The sequence below is a fragment of the Chlorocebus sabaeus genome, chromosome X (assembly GCF_047675955.1).
Source record: "Chlorocebus sabaeus isolate Y175 chromosome X, mChlSab1.0.hap1, whole genome shotgun sequence".
Taxonomy (NCBI): Eukaryota; Metazoa; Chordata; class Mammalia; order Primates; family Cercopithecidae; genus Chlorocebus; species Chlorocebus sabaeus.
In genome coordinates this window covers 23,566,091-23,588,736 of record NC_132933.1, presented here as the reverse complement: position 1 = coordinate 23,588,736, position 22,646 = coordinate 23,566,091, and the positions used below count along the sequence as shown (strand labels likewise).

Genomic DNA, 22,646 nt, shown 5'->3' with positions numbered 1-22,646 from the left:
ATCAAAAAAGTTTTACATTTACAATAGTGTATATGAAGAGTGAGACTATCAATGTAATACATGGGTCCATATGGTGTCTGATCAAAAATACTGAAATAAGTATCAGAAAATCAAAGAAACACAATTATATATACATACCATTCTCTATTATAACTTGGCAAGTATGAGTTTTACGTTGACTTAAGTGTTTAGCCATGCGATCTAAGCCAGAAGAATCAGCTAGGAAATCACATTTAAGGCACACTAGAGTAATGCCCCTATGAAAAAAAAGAAGACAGTAATAAATATTATCATTTATGAAAATCCATGATATTATGAGCTCAATAATTATTTTTCTATGTACTAACTTGATTTGCATTTTAGTCTCCACAACCGTCATTTTCCAACTTTGTTATATAAACTTGATATATCTAAAATGGTTCTCCAGAAAATGGCATTGCTGGCCGGGCACGGTGGCTCACACCTATAATCCCAGCGCTTTGGGAGGCCAAGGTGCACGGATCACCTGAGGTCAGGAGTTCGAGACCAGCCTGACCAGTATGGTGAAATCTCATCTCTACTAAAAATACAAAAATTAGCTAGGCATCATGGCGTGCGTCTGTAGCCCCAGCTACTCTGGAGGCTGAGACAGGAGAATTGCTTGAACCCAAGAGGCAGGGGTTACAGTGAGCCAAGATTGTGCCACTGCACTCCAGCCTGGGTGACAGACTCCGTCTCAAAAAAAAAAAAAAAAGGAAAAGAAAATGGAATGGCCATATTCAAATTATGCTAACATTTAGTGCTTTATAAATTGTCACCTCTCAACTTGTGCCTAGCTGAAAGCTAGGCATCAAGAGACTGAAAGCCCAGTCTCCCTTAACAACTTAAGTAATGTATGCAAGTTATTACTTGCAAAGCAAGGATGTAATATTCATTCACTGAAATATATAAATATACATTTGCTGAGAACCTTCTTCACCCACACTGTACTACTAGGTATTATGGATACAATAGTAACCAAAAAAGGTACAGTCTGTGGATTCTGCAATCTAATATCTTAGTCAAATGAGGATAAAATTAGAAAAGAAATGTGAAGGTTTTAAAATCATGTAATTATCATTATCAGTTTATTAACAAAGCATACATATACTTTTGAAGTTCATCAGATACTTTAAACTTAAATATTTCACCTGTATAGGAAACCAGTGGCATACCTTGCATTGACTTCTCTAGTTTTAACAACCTGTTGTGGATTTACACCTAGCCAGAACTCCTGCACATCAAAAACTATCTTCATAAAACTGGAATCATGTGCTTTCCCCATGAAATTTAGGGGGAAAAGTCTCTCTTATGATGTCACTTCCCTAATACTGGGGCTCAAATTTCTAGTTATCTCTGACTCTCTTCTCACATAAAACATTCAATATTTCAAACATTTTATGATATTAACAATTTATTGAGTACTTACTCTATGCCAGTCTGAGGGTTTTAGACATATTGTCTGATCTAAATCTCATGGCAACCCAAAGAGATAGGTGCTATAATTATTACCCTTTTACAGAGGACAGAATTAGTTTCAGTAATCTACTGAGGCCAGGATCAGGTTGGAAATGGAGCCCTTTGATTCTGAAGCCCATGCTCTTAAACATGATGTGATACCACCCCACCACCTTAGCACAGGGCTTTATTAAGTAAGTCTTAACCACTACAATAGCCTTAACCAGTCTATGTGTCTCATGCAGCTACAACTCATCTTGTATACTCCTCCAAAGTGATATTCCTTCAGCACCCTTGATTCTACTCAAAACATCAATGGCTTCCCCAATGTCTTCCAAATGAAAATTAAGCCCAAACTCCCTACGCCTTGTTTTCAAGGATTCAACATCTGGATCTAAGTTCAAAACTATCTCCCCAGACTGATCTTTTTTTATTTTTGGAATGGAGCCCCACTCTGTTGCCCAGGCTGGAGTGCAGGGGCGTGATCTCGGCTCACTGCAACTTCCACCTCCTGGGTTCAAGCGATTCTCTTGCCTCAGCCTCCGAGTAGCTGCAATTACAGGTGCACACCACCACGCCTGGCTAATTTTTTTCTATTTTTAGTAGAGACAGGGTTTTGCCATGTTGGCTAGGTTGGTCTTGAACTCCTGACCTCAGGTGATCCACCCACCTCAGCCTCCCAAAGTGCTGGGATTACAGGCTTGAGTCACTGCGCCCGGCCAACTTTGATCTTAATATAATACTATGCTATATGAACTTCGTGCTTCATCCAAATTTTACTCCTAGTTACTCCAAAATTACTCCATTGTGATTCAGAAGAATGTGTATAGTTTCTGTTTTTTCCTTTCTGAACTTTTATTAATGTTATTTCTTCCAACTAGAATGCCCCTGTGCCTCTTAAGTAGAAACCTCTCTCCCCTTTGAAATCAGTATCTCTTATTGCACTTACTAGAAACCTCTTTGTATTGCTGTAGTTATTTATGTTCACACCTTTTATCCCTTTAAAAAATTGTACATTCCTTGAAGGTTGGTACAAGCCTTCTTCTTCATCACGGTCATCTGTATAGGACTTGCTACATTGTGTTATACATGATAGGTGCACAATAAATAGCTAAAGAATGAGTATTTCATTTTAACAAAATAGTAATTATGAAAAAATTGTTTATAGAAATATAAAGTGCTATGTCCATACACAGATTTTTAAAAAAATTTTCTGAGACTGAGTCTCACTCTGTCACCCATGCTGGGGTATAGTGGCGCAATCTTGGCTCACTGCAACCTCTGCCTTCCAGGTTCAAGCAATTCTCGTGCCTCAGCCACCCGAGTAGCTGGGATGACAGGCATGCACCACCATGCCAGGCGAATTTTTGTATTTTTAGTAGAGATGGAATTTCGCCATGTTGGCCAGGCTGGTCCTGAACTCCTGGCCTCAAGTGATCCACCCGCCTTGGCCTCCCAAAGTGCTGGGATTACAGGTGGGAGCCACTGCACCTGGCCCATACACAGAATTTGACCAATTTTCTATTTAGATGTGAGATCCACTCGAGTTGAAAAAAAAGCACCTCAGATCTTTCAAATCATACAGTTAATTTAAAAACTAAGCATACAATTGAGCTTGACCATCATGTGGTAAAAATCAAAGTGAAATCTCATTTTTAGAATTAAATCTCTTTTCATTCTTACAAAGTATTTTTCAGTAAAGGTAACACCTATTTTACTCTTTTCTAATTTCTCGAATTCAATGTTTTAAAAATAGCATAAATTTTTTTTTTTTTAGATGAGAGTTTTGTTTGCTCTTTTGCATAGGCTGAAGTGGCGCGATCTCGGCTCACTGCAACCTCTGCCCTCCGGGTTCAAGTGATTCTCCTGCCTCAGTCTCCCAAGTAGCTGGGATTATAGCCACCATGCCCGGCTAATTTTGGTATTTTTAGTAGAGACAGGGTTTCGCCATGTTGGCCAGGCTGGTCTCGAACTCCTGACCTCAGGTGATCCACCCGCCTCGGCCTCCCAAAGTGCTAGGTTTACAGGTGTGAGCCACCGTACCCGGCCTAACACGAGTATGTTTTAAAAATACAATAAAAATTTCCTCTATGAGCTCTTGGTCCAACATTATCCACATAATTCATTTTCAACATATACATTAACTTATTCAACAAATATTTACCAAGTGCCTACTATGTGCCAGGTACTATGTGCCTGGCAAACATCTGTCAACATGAGCAAAATAATTAACAAAGGAAGATGGAGTCAAAAAGATATCAAAATAATGTAAAAAAATAGATGTTTTAGTGGATTCTGAGCTAAGTGTGTGTGGTGTAACCAATGGTAATTATCAATGCCTTTAGAAATATTTATCAGTACTTTTTTCTGTACAGTAAACAAGTTATATACTTTAATTCTAAAAACATTAAGAATTATGAAGGCTATATATTGATTTCAAGTATTATGGTATTTTCAAAAACTTCCTTCTATTCAGATATGGTTGGAGAACCTTATTTTTGTTATTTTACAAACGCATATGCAAGAAGGTTTCATCTTAATGCTTAACACTACAGAGAGTTTAGTCAGAAATGATAGGCTCTCTCTCCAACTTTGGTCTAAGGATATAATAAACAGAACTCTATCATTTCCAAAGTAGGCACTCCAACATCAGTTTTAAAAAGTTACTGCAATATTTCAATGGAAAGAAAAACAAAAAAAAGATCAATGATTACCTGAGAGTTCCTGAATGCTTCTTGAAAATACAAAACCGTTTACCTGGATGGTTGCTATGAGAGCTTGAGAAACACGAGACAAACAAGATTTTATTAATTTTATTATACAACGCCATATTAATTTTATGACATTTCAAGCCAATGCCTAATTTCTTAGTTTTGAATAAAAGATCACGATCTAAATAATAAAATGCTGTTGGTTATTGCTATAATCTGAATTTTTGTGTCACCCCAAAATTCATGTTAAAATCTTAACCCCCAAAGTGATGGTAATAACAGGTGGGGCCTTTGGGAGGTGATTAGGTCATGAGGGCAGAGCCCTTATGAGATTAGTGCACTTATAAAAGAGATCCTAGAGAGCCAGTGTGCCCCTTCCACCATGTGAGGACGCAGTGAGAAGGTGCTGACTATGAGGAATGGGCCCTCACCCAGACACCGAATCTGCCGGCACCTTGATCGTGGACTTTCCAGCCTCCAGAACTGTGAGAAATAAATTTCTGTTGTTTATAAGCTACCCAGTCTATGGTATTTTGTTATAGCAGCCTGAATGGACGAAGATAGTCATCTCTGTTTAATTCAAGAATTTTAACTTACATTCCACTTTACCTGTATATTTTCTAATTACATATTTCCCTGAGAATTTTCTGAGATGATCAGTATCTCACCATTAGTAAAAAAAAAAAAAATGTTTGAGTTAAAAATGCAGTGTCAAATTAAAAAATTTTTAACTATTAAGAGTAAGAACAATTTAAAAGATATTTGATAATGTATTTTGCTATGATAGAAATTGTTAAAATAATTATTTTTTGTTTCAGAGTCTTGCTCTGTCACCCAGGCTGGAGAATAATAATTATTCATTACATTTTAATCTTAGTATGTTTGGGGAGGGGGATAATCTGAATGATCCTGGAAGTAAACACTACTTGAGATAAATGCCATTGCTTAATTCAATAAACATGAAACATTTAAAGAATCCTTTGCAATTACCAGGAGAACTTTCAAAGAGAGCAAATTAAGGGAAGCAGAGCTCAAGAATTAAAACAATGCTTCTCCTATACACAGATCAGAAAACCACTAATCAAACTTCAGAGCCAATGGTAATAGCTTTTATGCCTCCATTTAAATTGATAAGGAAAGCTTTCCTGTGTTAGAAAACCAGGCAAGATTAGCCAGGATTAGCCTAGCACAGTATTACTCAAAGTGTGGTCCATGGACCAGCATCATCAGCATACCTAGAAGCTTGTTAGAAACACAAAGTTTAAGGCCTTACTGCAAACATAGTGAACCAATCTCTGGCAGTGGGGCCCAGAAATCTGTTTTCCCAAGTTTTCCAGCTGATTCTTATGCAAGCTAGTTTGAGAAGCACTAGCCCTGTCTTGCACTGACAGACCCCACACAGCAGGTCAACAGTTACCCTCAGACACAAGGTAACCATCACCAGCATACTATATATGCATGGGAAAATAAAGATTCTGGCTAGCTGTAATTTTAAGAAAATATCCTCAGAATAGGCACCATGGTGAATACAAAGAAAGAGCTTCTCTCTCAAAGAGATAATAGAGACACATGTGAGGCAGAAGAGCGAATGTTACAGAACTCAAAGAAAGGAATGATTCCTATGACTGGCTGTGCTGATCAGATACTTTGCAGAGGGTGAAATGAGAGGGAAGGAGAGGAGCATTCCAGAGAATAATCAAGAACAAGAAAAAACTACTTTAGATACTGAATATGAAGAATCTATTTATTGGGGAAGATAGATCAATTTTGGGGGCCTGTCTTCTCGCAATGGAGTTGGCATAGCCTGGGAATAAAGGTACTCAACCTCTGAGAAAATGAAGCCTCTGAACATACAGAACTCAAACCTATGACAAAAGTCCACACCGAGTAGGAGTGAGGGTGCACCATTCAGAGGGAGATACCTGAAGTAATGAGGGAAACAATGTGCCCTTGAAGTAGGGGAAAAGCAAAGGGACCTATGAGGCCCTTAGAAGAGGAAAAGTGGAAGCTTTCAGTTCTAGACGAGGTTAATGATGAGTAAGAGCTCAATGCGTGTGATAACAGTGCAGGGGCTCACCAGAAATTAGGAAAAGGTTATGAAGGTAACTTTAGGTCAGTTGGGAATGTCTGGGGATAGAATGGGGCTGAAGGTTCTGCAAGACAGTTGGTGAGCCTACGGAAAACGGGAGAGAGGAGGATGGAATGACACATGGGTTTAAGTAATGCCAAAAATGTTTTCCAATTTAATCCTCTATAAATTAGGGGCAGAATTAAAGCCTCATTAGGGCAGCCAAGTGTTTGGCACAGAATAAGAGAACAACATTACTCATAGCAGTGTACTAGGGGAAGGGTCGGCTAGGGTCTGCTTTAGAGAAACTGGGCGTATAGGTGCAGAACCACTATAGTAGTGGAAGAGGCAGACTGGAATATTGCAGAAGGTGGACTCTCAGGAAGCTAGAATGTATGGTGGCAGATCAACAGAACTCAATGGGTTTCAAAAACTTGGGATAGTAAATTATTTCTAGCTGGTGCTCCATGTTTATGCAAATGATGCCCTGAAACAGTCAAGACTGAGCTTAAAGGGTACTGAAGTAAAAGTGGTTTGAATCCTAGTTAGAAACAGAGTGGGGTCTCAGGGAAACTCAGCATTGAAATCAGAGGATTTACAGTTGAAAGGTAAAAGAGAAAACTTTAAGAATGGTTAAGGTACCAAGAAAGGGATTATAAGGGGACAAGAACAGTTGAAGGGAGAAAAGATAATTATATAGAGCAGGAGTAGCCAAAAGGAAAGAAGAAAAAACGGTGGTAACAGTTTAACAGAAGTTGAGAAGAGTTCCAAAAGTAAGTGATCAAAAATGTCAAATACTCTGAAGAAGTCATAGAGGAGTAAGAATGAAAAATAATGAGTATATCCAGTGGTTAGGATATGACTGATAACCTTTAAAGGAGCAGCTTTAGCTGCATGTAGGTGGGGGTGGTGGGCGACACTCAAATCACAAAGGGTCAAAAAATGACAAACAGGCTAGTAAAGAATACTCTTTACAAATGTTGATGGTAAAACGAGGACAAGAAAACATGCAAAGTAAAGGCAGATTTTCCTCATCCTAAAAATATGCCTGAAAATATCTGCAGACACAATGAATGTGGTAGAGAGAAAGAGACGAACTGAAGGTCCAAAGTAATGAAATAAGGATGTGGAGGAAATGCAAGAAATGACGAACAGGGTTAACTTAAAAATAGTGGGACATGTCTGTTTTTTGAGATTAATGGCTGAAGGAAAAAAAACCTTGAGACACGAAAAAGTTAATCTTGAGAAAAACAAAAAGTATGACCTCTGAGTAATTATTAGACAAAGTTAACAACTGAGGGACTAGAATAAAATCTGACAGATGTTGTAGATAAAAACAAAGCGGTATTTTTGGCTGGGCATGGTGGCTCACGCCTGTAATCCCAGCACTTTGGAAGGCCGAGGCGGGTGGATCACGAGGTCAGGAGATCGAGACCATCCTGGCTAACAGGGTGAAACCCCGTCTCTACTAAAGATACCAAAAAAAAAATTAGCCGGGCGTGGTGGCGGGCGTCTGTAGTCCCAGCTGCTGAGGAGGCTGAGGCAGCAGAATGGCATGAACCCGGGAGGCGGAGCTTGCAGTGAGCCGAGATCATGCCGTTGCACTCCAGCCTGGGTGACAGAGAAAGACTCCGTCTCAAAAACACAAACAAGCAAACAAACAAAACACAAAGTGGTATTTTTAAAAAGGCAGGACCAAATTAAAGATCACGAATTCAGAGCTGACTGAATTGAGCATGGTATGGTAGTCTAGAACCGAGATAGGGATATATCAAAAAGGATAAAAGATGCAAAGATAGCAAGATTAAGCATGACTGAAGATACAAAGGAATTTAGGACAGAAACAAAGCAGCATTCAAAACAGAAGACCTTAAGGGTGTGGTTGGCTACAAAATTGAATTGATACTACTGGACTAGAAAAAAGGAGTCAAGACCCTGAAAGTCATAGGGTAATGAGAATTCAAAGTAAGTATTGTCTATAATGAGGTAAAATGGGATGGTGTTAAGAAAGGGGATACAACAAAGCAGAAAGGGATGTAAAGTGCTAGCACTAAAGAAGTAAAGGTATCATAAGGTCAGGCTGATCACCAAAGGGAAAAAAACCCCTGCAAGTCAGGTGCTGAAGCCATCAAAATGTGGGTGAATCCTTCAGAGTGGTAGCTGATTATGAGCAGAAAATAATATAGAGGTCTTTTGATAATCTGCAAGAAAACCACTTTCATTGGTTATACCTATTTCTTTTTTTTTTTTCTTTTTTAAAAATAGAGATGAGATCTTGCTATGTTGCCCAGGCTGGTCTTGAACTCCTAGGCTCAAGCAATCCTCTCTCCTTGGCCTCTGAAAGTGTTGGGATTATAGGCATGAGCCATTGTGCCTGGCTAGTTACATCTTATTTCTAACTGAAAATAAATGGAACTATCTTAATTGGAATAATCAACTTATATTTATATGTGGACCCTTTTTGGTAATTTAAAATAAAATCCATTCTGAAAGAATAAGGCAAGCCCCTACGAATGAGGTTCAAATGAAAGTAAGGGGGGCTCTGAAGTTTTTCCCTTGTGTAGAGTACATCATAGGTGCTCAAATTAAGTTGAATCAATGCATGAAAAGGAATTCCAATGGTAGCATCATGACTGGAATATTCCTACAGTCGCTTATGTTTCATTGAATGAATGCAAAGATGGATGATCAGAAAGACAAATGGACAGACAGATGTGGGAGACAGAGACAGAATAATGTTCTTAGCATCATTAAAAAGCCTGGAGTCTCTCAAAGTGATCGCTTTGAAGAGGATAAGACTCAAGAGATTACATATACAGGGGTCCCTGTATCCATGGTGGATTGGTTCTAGGACCTCCTCTGCAGGCATCCAAATCTGCAGAGACTCAAGTCTCTGATATAAAATGGCATAGTACTTGTATATAAACTATACATATCCTGCTGTACACTTTAAATCATCTCTAGATTATTTGTAAACCTATGATACCTAATACAATGTAACTCCTATTACATAGTTTTATACTGTATTGTTTAGAGAATGACGGGAAAAAGGTTTGTTCATGTTCAGTAGAGACATAATTTTTTAAAACACTTTTGATTTACAGTTGGTTGAATCCACAGATGTGGAATGCAAGAGCTGATCATATTTATTTGATAAATATATTGAAAAAACCACTTTCTGAAAGACATAAAAGAAAAAAAAAGTCCCATAGAAAAATAAATTTCCCTAACAAACTCATTTTAGTTTCATTAGTCTAATTGTTCTTAAGAGTTTTTGTCCCAGTAATTTTATGAGTTACTATGCTGGAAAATAGTACAAGGAACATCTTAGAAGTTCCTATTGCTAGACCCTTTTAGTTCCTTGATGAGACAAACTTGCTTCCAATAGGATAACTCTGTTTTCAAAAAACAAATGACCCAAATGGCAATTTTGATTGGCAGTTTACATGTTTCTTACCTCATCATATGATTTACAAAGGCTTTGTTACAGTTAGTATTGTACTTGCAAAAACTGCAGTGGATGTATATAGAAAAGTGGCTTGCAAAATCTTTTATTTTGGAATGACATTCAATGCACTTGTGAATTCCCCGACGACACCTTATGGACATGGAAAAAAAATGATAAAAATAGATTATAAAACAAAAATAATAGGGGAAAAAATCTTATTAACATTTTACTAACTGAACCCAAAATGTTTCAATTGATCTTTTTTTTTTTTTTTTGAGACGGAGTCTCACTCTGTCACCCAGGCTGGAGTGCAGTGGCCAGATCTCAGCTCACTGCAAGCTCCGCCTCCCGGGTTTATGCCATTCTCCTGCCTCAGCCTCCCGAGTACCTGGGACTACAGGTGCCCGCCACCTCGCCCGGCTAGTTTTTTGTATTTTTTAGTAGAGACGGGGTTTCACCGTGTTAGCCAGGATTGTCTCGATCTCCTGACCTCGTGATCCGCCCGTCTCGGCCTCCCAAAGTGCTAGGATTACAGGTTTGAGCCACCGCGCCCGGCCCTAAATTGATCTTTAAGTAGACTCACAATTTGAAAATTTGCTTTGAAACAAGCTAGAATAAGTGCAAAAAATTTAACACCAGTTAACATTTCCCTGGAATAAAAGGGATCAAATAAACTAATTAATCTATCATAAGATAAAAGCATAAAATAAAAGATTAGTGTAAAAGATGAAAATTAGAGAATAAACACAATGACTCAAGTTCTGCTCAGTAGTTGTAAAAAGTACCTTTTTCTCATTTGCTTGGTCTTTATGCCAGATAAGTGATTATCATGTAAATGTGTAAGAGGGTTCTGTGATATGGTAAATTTCATACTTAAGATTAAATTTGTATTGTATATCAGAAATAAAAGATATTACCTTAAGTTCTTCAAAGCAAGGCTCATTTTATTTTTTCTGTTGCGTGGTCGCTTTTGCTTGTAAGAGGGTTTTGCTTTGGACTTAGCTATACGTCCCCTTGGCTTACTTGTATGAGCTTTACTTGCAGCGGATGTAGGTGCATGAGGCTTACTTGTCTTAGATCTACTGGCATTAGATTTTCTAGGATTTTTAGTAGTTGTATTTTGAGATGTCGGAGGTGTGACCTGAAGAAAAGAAGTGCCTGGAGTACAACCGGAAGGTGCAGTTGGTAATTTTGATTGGAGAGGTCCAAGTGAAGCTCGAATAGTAACCTATAAAAACAAAGCCAATATGTATTTTTAGAAAGTAACCATCACATTAGTATTAAAAATATCATTGTAAGCCCTCACATTTACAGTAAATTGGTTTTTGACAAGGGTCCCAAAACATTTCCAATGGGGCAAAAAATAGTCTTGATGAATGCTGCTAGAAAAACTGATATCCATGTGCAAAAGAAAGAATTTGAATCCCTACCTCATATTATATACAAAAATTATCTCAAAATGTATTAAAGACTAAATTTTAAAAGGTAAAACTACAAAACTCTTAGAAGAAAATACAGTAGTAAATCCTTGTGAGCATGAGTTAGGCAATGGTTTCTTATATAATGACACCAAAAGCACAAGCAACCAAAGAGAAAACAGATGAATAGGCATTTCTTCAAAGAAGATATACAAACAGCCAACAACCACACGAAGAGATAGATGGTCCACATCATTAGTCATCAGGGAAATGCAAATCAATTCCCAAATGAGATGTTCCTTCACACCAACCAGAATGGCTGTAATAAACAGACAATAACAAAATAACAAGTATTGGCTAAGACATAGGAAAATGAGAACCCTCATACACTGCTGGTGGGAATGCACAACAGTGTAGTTATAATGAAAAACAGTTTGGCAGACCAGGTGTGGTGGCTTAGGCCTGTAATCCCTGAACTTTGGGAGGCCGAGGTGGGCGGATCACTTGAGGTCAGGAGTTTGAGACCAGCCTGGCCAACAATGGTGAAACTCCATTTCTTTTAAAAATACAAAAAATTAGCCAGGCACGGTGGCAGGTACCTGTAATCCCAGCTACTCAGGAGGCTGAGGCAGGAAAATCACTTGAACCCAGGAGGCGGAGGTTGCAGTGTGCCAAGATCACACCACTGCACTCCAGCCTGGGCAACAGAGCGAGACCCCATCTCAAACAAAACAAAACAAAACAAAACAAAAAACAAAACAACAAAAAAAGAGAAACAGTTTGGCAGTTTCTCAAAATATTAAAGGTAAGAGTTACCATTTGACTCCACCATTGTATTCAGAGGTATTATACCCAAGAGAAATGAAAACATATGTTCACACAAAAACTTGTACATGATTTTTTACAGCAGCATTACAGCTGAAAAGAGGAAACTTTTTCTGTTGCACTCTCGTTTTTGCTTGTAAGAGGGTTTTGCTTTGGACTTAGCTATACGTCCCCTTGGCTTACTTGTATGAGCTTTACTTGCAGTGGATGTAAAAATTCCAATAGGATAACTGTGTTTTCAAAAAACAAATGACCCAAATGGCAATTTTGATTGGCAGTTTACATGTTTCTTACCTCATCATATGATTTACAAAGGCTTTATTACAGTTAGTATTGTACTTGCAAAAACTGCAGTGGATGTATATAGAAAAGAGAATTATGCCCACCAACAGATGAAAGGATAAATAAAAGGTAGAATATCTATGCAGTGCAGTATTACCTACTGCATATTGAAAGAATGTAAAGATGGATGATCAGAAAGACAAATGGATATGCCCACCAATAGATGAAAGCATAAATAAAGGTAGAATTTCTATGCAGTGCAGTATTACTCAGCCACAAAAAAGAATGAAGTACTGGAACATGGTACAATATCAATGAAGCTGCAAAACACTATGCTAAGCGAAAGAAACCAGTCCCTAAAGATGACATATTGTATGATTCAACACCAAACGTCCAGAATGGGAAAATCCATAGAGACTAAAAGCTGACTAAAGTTTGCACAGGGCTAGTGGAGGGGAAATAGTGAATGCTAAAGGGTATGGGGTTTCTTTTGAGGGTGATAAAAATGTTTTAAAATTTATTGTAGTGATGTTTGCCCAAATCTGAATATGCTAAAAACCACTGAACTGTGTACACTGTAAATGGGTAAATTGTGTGGTATATGAATTATATCTCAATAACACTGTTACCAAAAAATCACTACAATACAAAAAGTTAAAATCATTATTTTGAAAGTGGCAAGTATAAAACTGCAATCAGATAAGCCTTCCACTTATTCTAAATGGTGGAAGCCTTCCACTTATTCTAAATTTATCTTGATATTTACTTACTGTTGTAATATTAGTTTTATATTGATAATAATTGTATGTTAACAGATATTAACGAATAATTAGGAGTTAGTACAAATTAGATGAATATCGAAAGAGCACACTGCATAGCTATTTTACGCTTTGACAGAATTAAAAGGGGCCGGGTGTGGTGGGTCACACCTGCAATCCCAGCACTTTGGGAGGCCAAGGTGGGTGGACTGCCTGAGCTCAGGAGTTTGAGACCAGCCTGGGCAACTCATCTCTACCAAAAATGCAACAAAATTAGTTGGGCATGGTGACATCCACCTGTGGCCTGTGGTCCCAGCTTGCACCTAGGAGGCAGAGGTTGCAGTGAGCTGAGATGGCACCACTACACTCCAACCTGGGTGACAGAGAGAGATCCCGTCTCAAAAAACAAACAAACAAAAAAAACCCCTAACTAAAAGGCTTTCACAAATAGAGACGTCAAAATGTAATACAGAGGCCTGAATTACCCTCTGGTAACTATAAAACAGATTTTCAGTAAATGTGACCTCTTCCTGGTGGATCAGGGGGCACGATTTCTGCTTCCAAGGTTATGGTGGAGCTTACATCAATTCATCATACAGCATGGTAGTTATAATAATGCTCAGAATTTCCTTAATGGTAACATATAAAATTTATCATTTACTATTTGGAAAAAGAAAATGTTTGTATCTACTGGTTAATAATAGAAAACAGTCACCCACTAACATTCTCTTTAATCATTTGACTACATTCCCCCCATGTACTTGAAGAACAGCTTCTGTGAAGTCCTATGAAATATATGAAGTATCATAGAAAAGCACTGAAGCAGAACTTGTTAGCTTGCAAACTGAAAATAAATTTTTTGAAAGCACTGGAGAAGTCAAAAAATCCAAGTTTAAGAATCTTAGTACTACCTCGTCCTAGCTACATGACCTTGAGTAAGGAATTTAGCCTCTCTGAACCTCTTCATCTCTAATACGGGGATAATACCTGCCTTGTCTATCTCATTGGATCACCACAAAGGTTAAATAATAAAATGTATGGAAAGGCACACTGAACACTTAATTCTAAAGTGTTATAAGACATATAGTATCATTATTACCAATATTACCATTACTACTGGTATCTTATTAATAAGGGAAGATGTGAGAGAGGACTGTTCTGCCTACATTAACATTCTGCATGTCTAATATCAACATGGAACAAATGGATTGCACAGAAGATGCCAGATGGTTTATCTTACACTAGATATTCAGATAATTGTTTTATATTATTTTTGTTAATTTAAATGGCAGACATACTCGCATTCAAAAGTATGTACTCAAAATGAAATACAAATACGTGGGGATTATCTCACCTTGGATTATATAGCTCTTCACTGGAGAAAATATTCAAGAGCTAACTTTACGTAAAGAAGTTGGAGGGCCAGGTGTGGCAGCTCATGCCTGTAACCCCGCACTTTGGGAGACCGAGGCGGGCAGATCACTTGAGGCCAGGAGTTTGAGACCAGCCTGGCCATGTTGGTGAAACCCGGTCTCTATTAAAAATACAAACAATTAGCTGGACATCATGCTGCACGCCTGTAATCCCAACTACCTGGGAGGCTGAGGCACGAGAATCACTTGAACCCAGGAGGCAGAGGCTGCAGTGAGCTGAGATCGCGCCACTGCACTCCAGCCTGAGGCATAGAGTGACTGTCTCCAAAAAAAAAAAAAAAAAAAAAAAAAAGAAAACTTATGTATATAAGGCAAACAAGGAGAAAGAAATTTGTAGTCTGATGTGTGCTTGCTCATGAAAAACAGCAATGCTATGCTATTCAGGAGCAACACTTGCTTCTCTGAGAGATTAGTAATACCAACTTCAACAAACCTATGGCATTCAAGGCACTACGACAGATGCTGGGGACACAAAGATAAATGTAATTCCTGATCTTAAGTATCTTATAGTCTAGCAACTGAAAGACATACACATTGACAACTGGAATAGCTCAAAAACAGCCTACAGAACATTGAAACAACCTGTCGACTTAGTCTACAATCTAGTTGCACTAGAAATACCCCTCCAACAAACGACGTCAATCAACTAATAAAACAATGGTTAGAAGTTTTTCTTTACAAGCATAAGAAGGATAAAACCTAAAATTAAAGCCTTAATAACAATCAGAGGTCAATTTTAATATTATATTCAATAGATAAAACCAGGCAATAGTTTGTTTCTATTATCATACAAAATGTTAAAAATACAGCATATTTAAAACTCACTTTTGGGGTGCATGTGATATTTTGATACAAGCATACAATATGTAATGATCATATCAGGGTAACTGGGGTATCCATCACCTCAAGCATTTATCATTTATTTGTATTAGGAACATTCCAATTCCACTCTTCTAGTTATTTTGAAATATACAATAAATTATTATTGACTACTGTTGCCCAGTGAGCTTCCTAACACTAGATCTTATTCCTTCTATCCATAATAATAAAAAATAAAAAATTAATAGAATGTGCAAAAAACCACCAAAAACCCCCTCACAAACTCACTTTTGTTCCAGGAGGCAATCCTTCTAGTTCTTTAGGCTTTATAAATGTACGATGCTGTGCCTTATGTTCAGCTTTCTCCTTGCTGGTCAAAAATTGTAGTCTGCATTTTGGGCAACGATGAACCCCTTTTTTCTGTTTACAGAGAAGATTAGATATAATAACTTCCACCACCACAAATCCTAGGACCTGAAATTGCTCTTAATTCTAAAATCTAAATAAATTTACAACCAGAATTTTATCATCTCCCACCACAGACAATTCGAAATGATCTATTATTTAAAAGTTCTCCTTGTGTATTTGAGTTTCAAAAGCATTAGTTACCATATAAGGATAAAACATAAAAAGTATATAATTAGATTTTAATTGGAAAAGTTCTATACTGATTGTAGTGGCATAAATAAGAATGGATTCCAATCTATTGTTTGAGATACCCTTGACTAAATTCCTCCTCAAACCCTAGTCCCATTATTATTTTACCAATGGGAAATAGGACCCAAGAGAAATTTGTCACTTGCCCATAGCTGGTTAGTGTTCTTTCTACCATACATTATCAATTGCAATCTTTATGTATCTGTTCTCATTAATTAAAATATATTTTATATTTATTATAAATTTAAAACAACATACAAATACAAAAGAATGCTTTCTTTAAAGATGTATCTCCACCAGCTCATCATTACTTGCATATAAAACACAAACAATCTTTTAGGAAAACCAAAGGAGGTAACATGTATGAAAGTACCTAGTAGAGTTACTGGTGCACAAAAGGCATTTGCTAAATAAAAGCTCTTTACAAAGTTCAAAGCAATATATAAAGATAAGGTGTTTGCATTACTATTTTAGTTTGACCTTCAGACTATTTTAGAAGTGTGGTGTACTGGATCATACCATAGGCACAGTAAACACAAACAGATTTACCTGTAGGTGCTCAAGAGAGAAGGGGAAAGAAGAAAAACTCAGCCAAGTAACAGACAGCAAATTAAGATGATGGATAGAATGTTTCTCTGGAGTATAGTTCCCACAGATTTTTTCTCTACCTATACCTCATCCAGTTTCATGGCTTTAAATAGCATCCACCCACTGCCTACCTGACATCTCTTGATGTTTAATAGGTATTTCAAATCAACATGGACAAAAAAGTTGAACTCTAGATTCCCTCTCATTCATCCTGAGTGGGGAAGGGCACAAAATCTGTACCTTCCCTACTCTTCCCAATATCTCAGTATATGGGAACTAAATTCTTGCAGCTGCTCAGGACAAAAATACTTGGTCACTCTGAACTCTTCTCTTTCTCTTACATCCCACATTCAACAAATTAATAAAACCTGTCAGTGATACCTTAAAAAAATTTATAATTTTTCAATTTCTCATCACCTCCAATCACTGTTACCATACTTCTCTGAGCCACTTACGAGGACTCTTGCAATAGCCTCCTATTTTCTCCCTATTTCTATCCTTTCTCCTTCTACAGTCTATTCTTCCCATAGCTGTCAGAGCGATCTTAAAATGTTACAGATCTTTCACATGGTTAAACCCTCCAATGGCTTTCCATAACACTCCAGAATCCTGACTCTGGCTTACAAGTCCTTAAATGATCTGGTTTACATTTTATTGCTACAACCTCATCTACTACTACGTTTCCTCTCACTTGTTTACCGTGCTCCAGCCACACTGGCCTCTTGCTCTTCCTTGAATATCCTAGGTATATGTTCACCTCACTGTCTACCTACTACTTACTGTTCCCTCTACCCAGAACATTCTCTCCCAGATGAGTAAGCCACATGATTTACTCTCTTATTCCCTTTGGAGAAGCCCTCTTTAACTACATCATTTAAAAAACAGAAACCACTCCTTCATCTGAGCCCTGGCATTCCCTCTATCTATATTTTCTTCCCATGGTACTTACCATCAGCTGGCACACATATACATTCAGACATCACATACACACACAAATCCTTCTCTACCATGATGCAAATTTTAGCAAGCACAAACCTTGCTTTGCTTACTTCTGTATCCCCAGTACCTAAAACAGTCCTTGACATTTATTAGGCACTCAAGTATTTGTTAAATAAAGAAATAAAGTGAGGCAAGAGACTGACAGAGTACAAATGAGCAGCAGTCACAATTTAACTAGTTCAAAGGGTCTGCCATTTCATTCAATGAGTATTTATTTGTCCAGAGCCCCAAGATGGGAGACATTAATCTACTATTCCCTCAGTTGGACTCAAATCCTGCATATCTCTCTTATGTATGTATGCTTGCATTGTGCGAATGATCGCAGATGATTATACTTTTTTTTTGTTTTTTGAGATAGTTTTGCTTTTGTTGCCCAGGCTGGAGAGAAATGGCGTGACCTTGACTCACTGCAACCTCCGCCTCCTGGGTTCAAGCAGTTCTCCTGCCTCAGCTTCCCAAGTAGCTGGGATTACAGGCGCCTGCCACCACACCCCGCTAATTTTGTATTTTTAGTAGAGATGGGGCCAGGCTGGTCTCGAACTCCTGACCTCAAGTGATCCACTCCCCTCGGCCTCCCAAAGTGCTGGGATTACAGGTGTGAGTCACCATGCCCAACTAATACATTTTTAAAATAAATTGTTTAACAAAAGAAACAGTAACTTGTTCCAAGGGTAGAGAAAAAGTTAAGTGTTGAACTTCTTTACATGCATACTATATGGTTTTGGGTGATATAAGAGTTTTTTTCTTTTTTTTTTTTGAGACAGTGTCTCGTTTTGTCTCCCAGGCTGGAGTGCAGTGGCATCATCTTGGCTCAATGCAACTTGTCTCCGGGGTTCAAGCGATTCTCCCCCCTCAGCCTCCCAAGTAGCTGGGATTACAGGCATGCACCACCACACCCAGCTAATTTTTGGTAGAGACAGGGTTTCACCATGTTGGCCAGGCTAGTCTCAAACTCCTGGCCTCAGGTGATCCACCTGCCTCGGCCTCTCAAAATGCTGGGATTACAGGCATGAGCCACTGCGCCTGGCCCATTTGAGGGATTTTCAAGGGTAACTATCTGTAATTTCTGCCTTTAGACCTAATGTCAATGTGGAATATGAGTCTGCAGTGGAAGCTTGGGCTAGAAATCAATTTTTGGCTCCACCATTTATTAGGGAATGTGACACTGGGCAAATTACTTTCTATAAAGCTTTGTTTCCTCAACTATAAAATGGAAACAATCATATACCTGCCTCATAGGGTGGCTGTGAAGATTAAACAAGATAATGCATGTAAAAGCACCAGTGGCTGTCAAATGGTAAGTGATTAGTACATGTTAACTGCTTATTGTTATTATTAAAGAGCTAATGAGGATATGTAACACATCTGGAGTCTTTCATCCTTTGTTAAAAAATGTATAAACTGCATTGCTAACTCCAAAATCACTCAAGACATAATAATATATTATTTTTAGGAAAAAGTTGCAATCCAAGTCTTCAAAAAGAATAAAATAGAATCAATAATTCTTATTATATAAAATTGCACTAATAATGCCATCTCAATTACAAGCTTATAATACTGGTCAGCTCAGGTTTTTGAGTCTTTTGTGAATAATTATGCAAACTGCAAATACCTTCAGAGAAGCCTGATGATCCTCATCAATAGAATCTTACCTCTTCACTGCTGACTGCCTACTCTTTAGGTACTCCAAACTTAACAAAAAAAATTGAGCACCTGAAATGGACTGAATGCATGTGCCCCCACTCCCCGCCCCCCAATTCATACGGTAAAATCCTAATTTCCAATGTAATGGTATTGGGAGGTGGAGCTTTCGGAAAGTATTTAGATTATGATGGTGGAGCTGTCATAATGGGATTAGCATCCTTGTAAAAGGGACCCCAGACAGCTCTCTCCACCCCTTCCCCCATGTGAAGAGACAGTGAGAATATGGCCATCTATGAACAAGGAAGCAGGTCCTCACCAGACACTGAACAGCTGGTGCCCTGATCTTGGACTTTACAGCCTCTAGAACAGAGAGAAATAAGTTCTTGTTGTTTAAGCTTCCCAGTCAGTGGTATAATAGCATGTTATAGCAGCTCAAACAGACTAAGATAGCACCTATGGCACCTCAGTGGTCCCTAAGACTACTCCCAGATGTGATGATTCAGCAGAAGGATCGATAGGACTTAAGACACTGTTAGACTCACGGCTATGTTTTAGTACAGTGTAAGGGTACAGAGCAGGATTAATAAAGGAAAATGATGCACTGGATAGCTTCTAGAGGATTACCAGGTGCCAACTTCTAAGAGTTGCATTCCAGTGGAGTCACACAGGACACACTTAATCCCTCAGCAATGAACTGCAGCAATACGCATATAATCCCTCAGCACTGAACTGCAGCAACACCTATAAAGTGTTGCTTGATGGGAAAGCTCTCTTGAGTCTAAGAGCTTAGGTTTTTCATGGGGGTAAGCCACCAAATTTTCAGACGACTCCCTCCACTGCAAGAAAAGCAAGTGGTCACCATAACCGTATTTTTTTGGTGTAAATTTTCTTGACAAACTGTTACAACATGGCTCAAGGTTCCAGGCATGTAAAACACTCTTATCAATTAAGAACATTTTAGGAGCTCAATTTCTAAGATTTAGCCAAGGGGCACTTATACAAGCAGGTACTTCTGAAATTGTGCAATATTTGAGCAACTCAGACCTGTTGGGTAACTCTTTCCAATACATACAGTAAGTTAAGGCATACAATTTAGGGTATGAAGAATGACTACAGATCAGATAAACCACTTATGAGACAGCTCACAAAGTGGGTTCACTGTGTCTTTCTTACCTTTCTAAGCATGTTATCACTCCTTTCGAATCTACATGTATATCACTCTAGAGCTTAGTAAAGCATAGGCGAAAGAATTATGTTAGAAGACCTATAATTAGACAGTCAGAGATACTGCTTTATGTTCCATTCTTCTTTTCAAAATTGAAGGCCAAAAAATGAAATACAGACCACCAAGAATAGTGTTTCCCAAACTCTATACCTCAAGAAATGTTAATAGGTACTGTGCAAATAAAGGGCTCAAAGGTTAAAAATGTTTGAGGACCATCACATACTATGTCCCTTGCTTAGAGATTTACAATATTAGCATATTGAAAGCTCTGAAAAGTCTTGTTTTTAAAAATAAAGAAAAAACACCCCTATGAATTTTGTAAATCCAGCCATTCACTAAATTTCTTTCACTAGGAACAAGTTAAGAGGGAAACACTTATTAACGTTTGAGTGAACACTGTTGGGGGAAACCCTAGAAAGATTTTGCCAAAGGTTTTTAAGGGTGAGATGGCCTACCAGGATAAAAAAAAAAGACACTGATACCATCTAAGTCATAACACAGGTAATCCGAATGTATTTGGAAATTCCATTTTTATGACTTTTTTTCCAATTAACTACAAGTTGATTTCATGATCATCCAACGACTACAATCAAGGGCTACGTTAGCGCCAGTACTGAATGAACTTGCCGAGACAATGCAATTAATACTAAGAAAATGTAATGAGCTGATCAGTGAGGAGGTAAAACTCGATTACATGACTAGATTTAGTAAATCCATTGACTTCTGATTTTTGGCAAAGGCACTATTGCTGTTTCAAACACTCAAGAATAGGCCCACTGTTTCATCAAAGTTTTCAGCCCACAGGATGCTCTAATTGGGGAAAAGAATCAGTAAGCATAAAATCAGAATTCAAGGGAAAGATGCAAGCATCAATACTGGTATCCCAGAAATTATATAGCAGAACTGGCAAAAGTCACAAAGGAAGTAAGTTACAACCTAAATATAGTTCTCTGGTGTAGTTCACATATCTGGTCATAAGTGTTCTTGCTGTTTCCTTTGTTAATGGCTGCTACAAAAGTTAATTCTGGGTCACTGATGACAACCACATGTCTCATAATAAAAAGTGGGCTAGAAAGTAGAAATAAGATTTCAAGACAAAGAGGAAAACACAAGGCTATGAGTCCTTAATCTTATGTTCCTCCATTCGAACTTATTTTTTCCTGCTCTTGATAAGCACCTCCAAAATCATTCCCAGTCCCACCACCCTTAGGTCCTGAAATATCTAACTTAAGCATTTCATGAATTTTCTGTTTTTTTCCTCCACTTTGGGGTTCCTATTTCTAGCTATCTTTCAGAACTCTGACTATTTATAAGAGTCTCAGCATCATCAGAAAGCAAGCAAAGAAAATAAGTGAAAGTTTCACAAGTTATTCAGCATAAATTATAAATTAATTGTGTCATTCGGAACAACTTTGCTTTCTGTTCAGAACAAATCTAACCAATGTTCTAAGTTATAGATAGATAAAGATGTAGCTATAGATCTATACATATAGATCTGTATCTTTTCACTAAGACAACATGAACAAATAAGAACTGCTTAATCTCACCTGATGCTTCATGTAATGATTCATGTAGGGGGTTGCCATTTTACTAACTTTGAGGCAAAATGGACATAGCAAGTTCTTAGTGTTTTCATGGGCTGCTCTAAAATGAGCTTCTACATCAGAAAATGTTGATGATCTAAACTGGCAAACCTAGAAATATAAAGAAGGCTTAGTTTAACTTGAAATTTTATAACTTCTTGCAATTACATCAAAGTAGCAATAACGGGTCATCTGTTTGGAAGAACATGTACTACTAGTACAGCTCTGCCGCCTATACAACTAAGAATCATATTACTGCAAGTAATAAAGATAACATTTGAAAGATATCTTTCAAAGTTTAGGCACATATTTCAAAACACAGTAAGACTCTCTTCTTCTTTTCAAATCTACCACCCCTATCTTGATGCGAATTTTCAAGCTCTGCCAAATCTTGTTCTAAAAAGTTTCCTGCTATATAAAACAGAGTACTCTCTTCTTCAGATTTTACATAGCATCCATTGCTATGCCAGTGTCAATTTATTTTTATCTCACTTCCTTATTACTGGAAGCCACTTCAAATTCTGGAACACTGACCCCAAAGCATTTAAATCGGTTTTCTACAACTAAGAGATCTTCCTATTTCTCTAGCATATCTACAATCTTTCCTATATGATAATCCACATATTTGTCTTTCTCTAGTAGGGCATTTCCTCATCTAGTGCAGAGGTCAGCAAAGTACAACCCACAGGCAAAATCTACTCCACCCCCTTAT

At 37.9% G+C, this 22,646-nt stretch overlaps 1 protein-coding gene across 2 annotated transcripts in view; it reads right to left on the bottom strand.

Annotated features, from left to right (window-relative positions):
• The window catches only part of ZNF280C (zinc finger protein 280C), a 66,449-nt gene that overhangs the window by 2,403 nt on the left and 41,400 nt on the right, over nucleotides 1-22,646 (bottom strand). For both annotated transcript variants that reach the window (XM_037989128.2, XM_007992678.3), the window contains 6 exons: nucleotides 21,899-22,045; nucleotides 15,527-15,658; nucleotides 10,621-10,931; nucleotides 9,713-9,853; nucleotides 4,191-4,253; nucleotides 139-257 (listed from right to left, as the gene is read on the bottom strand). In XM_037989128.2, coding sequence (XP_037845056.1) covers nucleotides 139-257; nucleotides 4,191-4,253; nucleotides 9,713-9,853; nucleotides 10,621-10,931; nucleotides 15,527-15,658; nucleotides 21,899-22,045 — 913 coding nt within the window. The remainder of the gene's footprint in view (nucleotides 1-138; nucleotides 258-4,190; nucleotides 4,254-9,712; nucleotides 9,854-10,620; nucleotides 10,932-15,526; nucleotides 15,659-21,898; nucleotides 22,046-22,646) is intronic.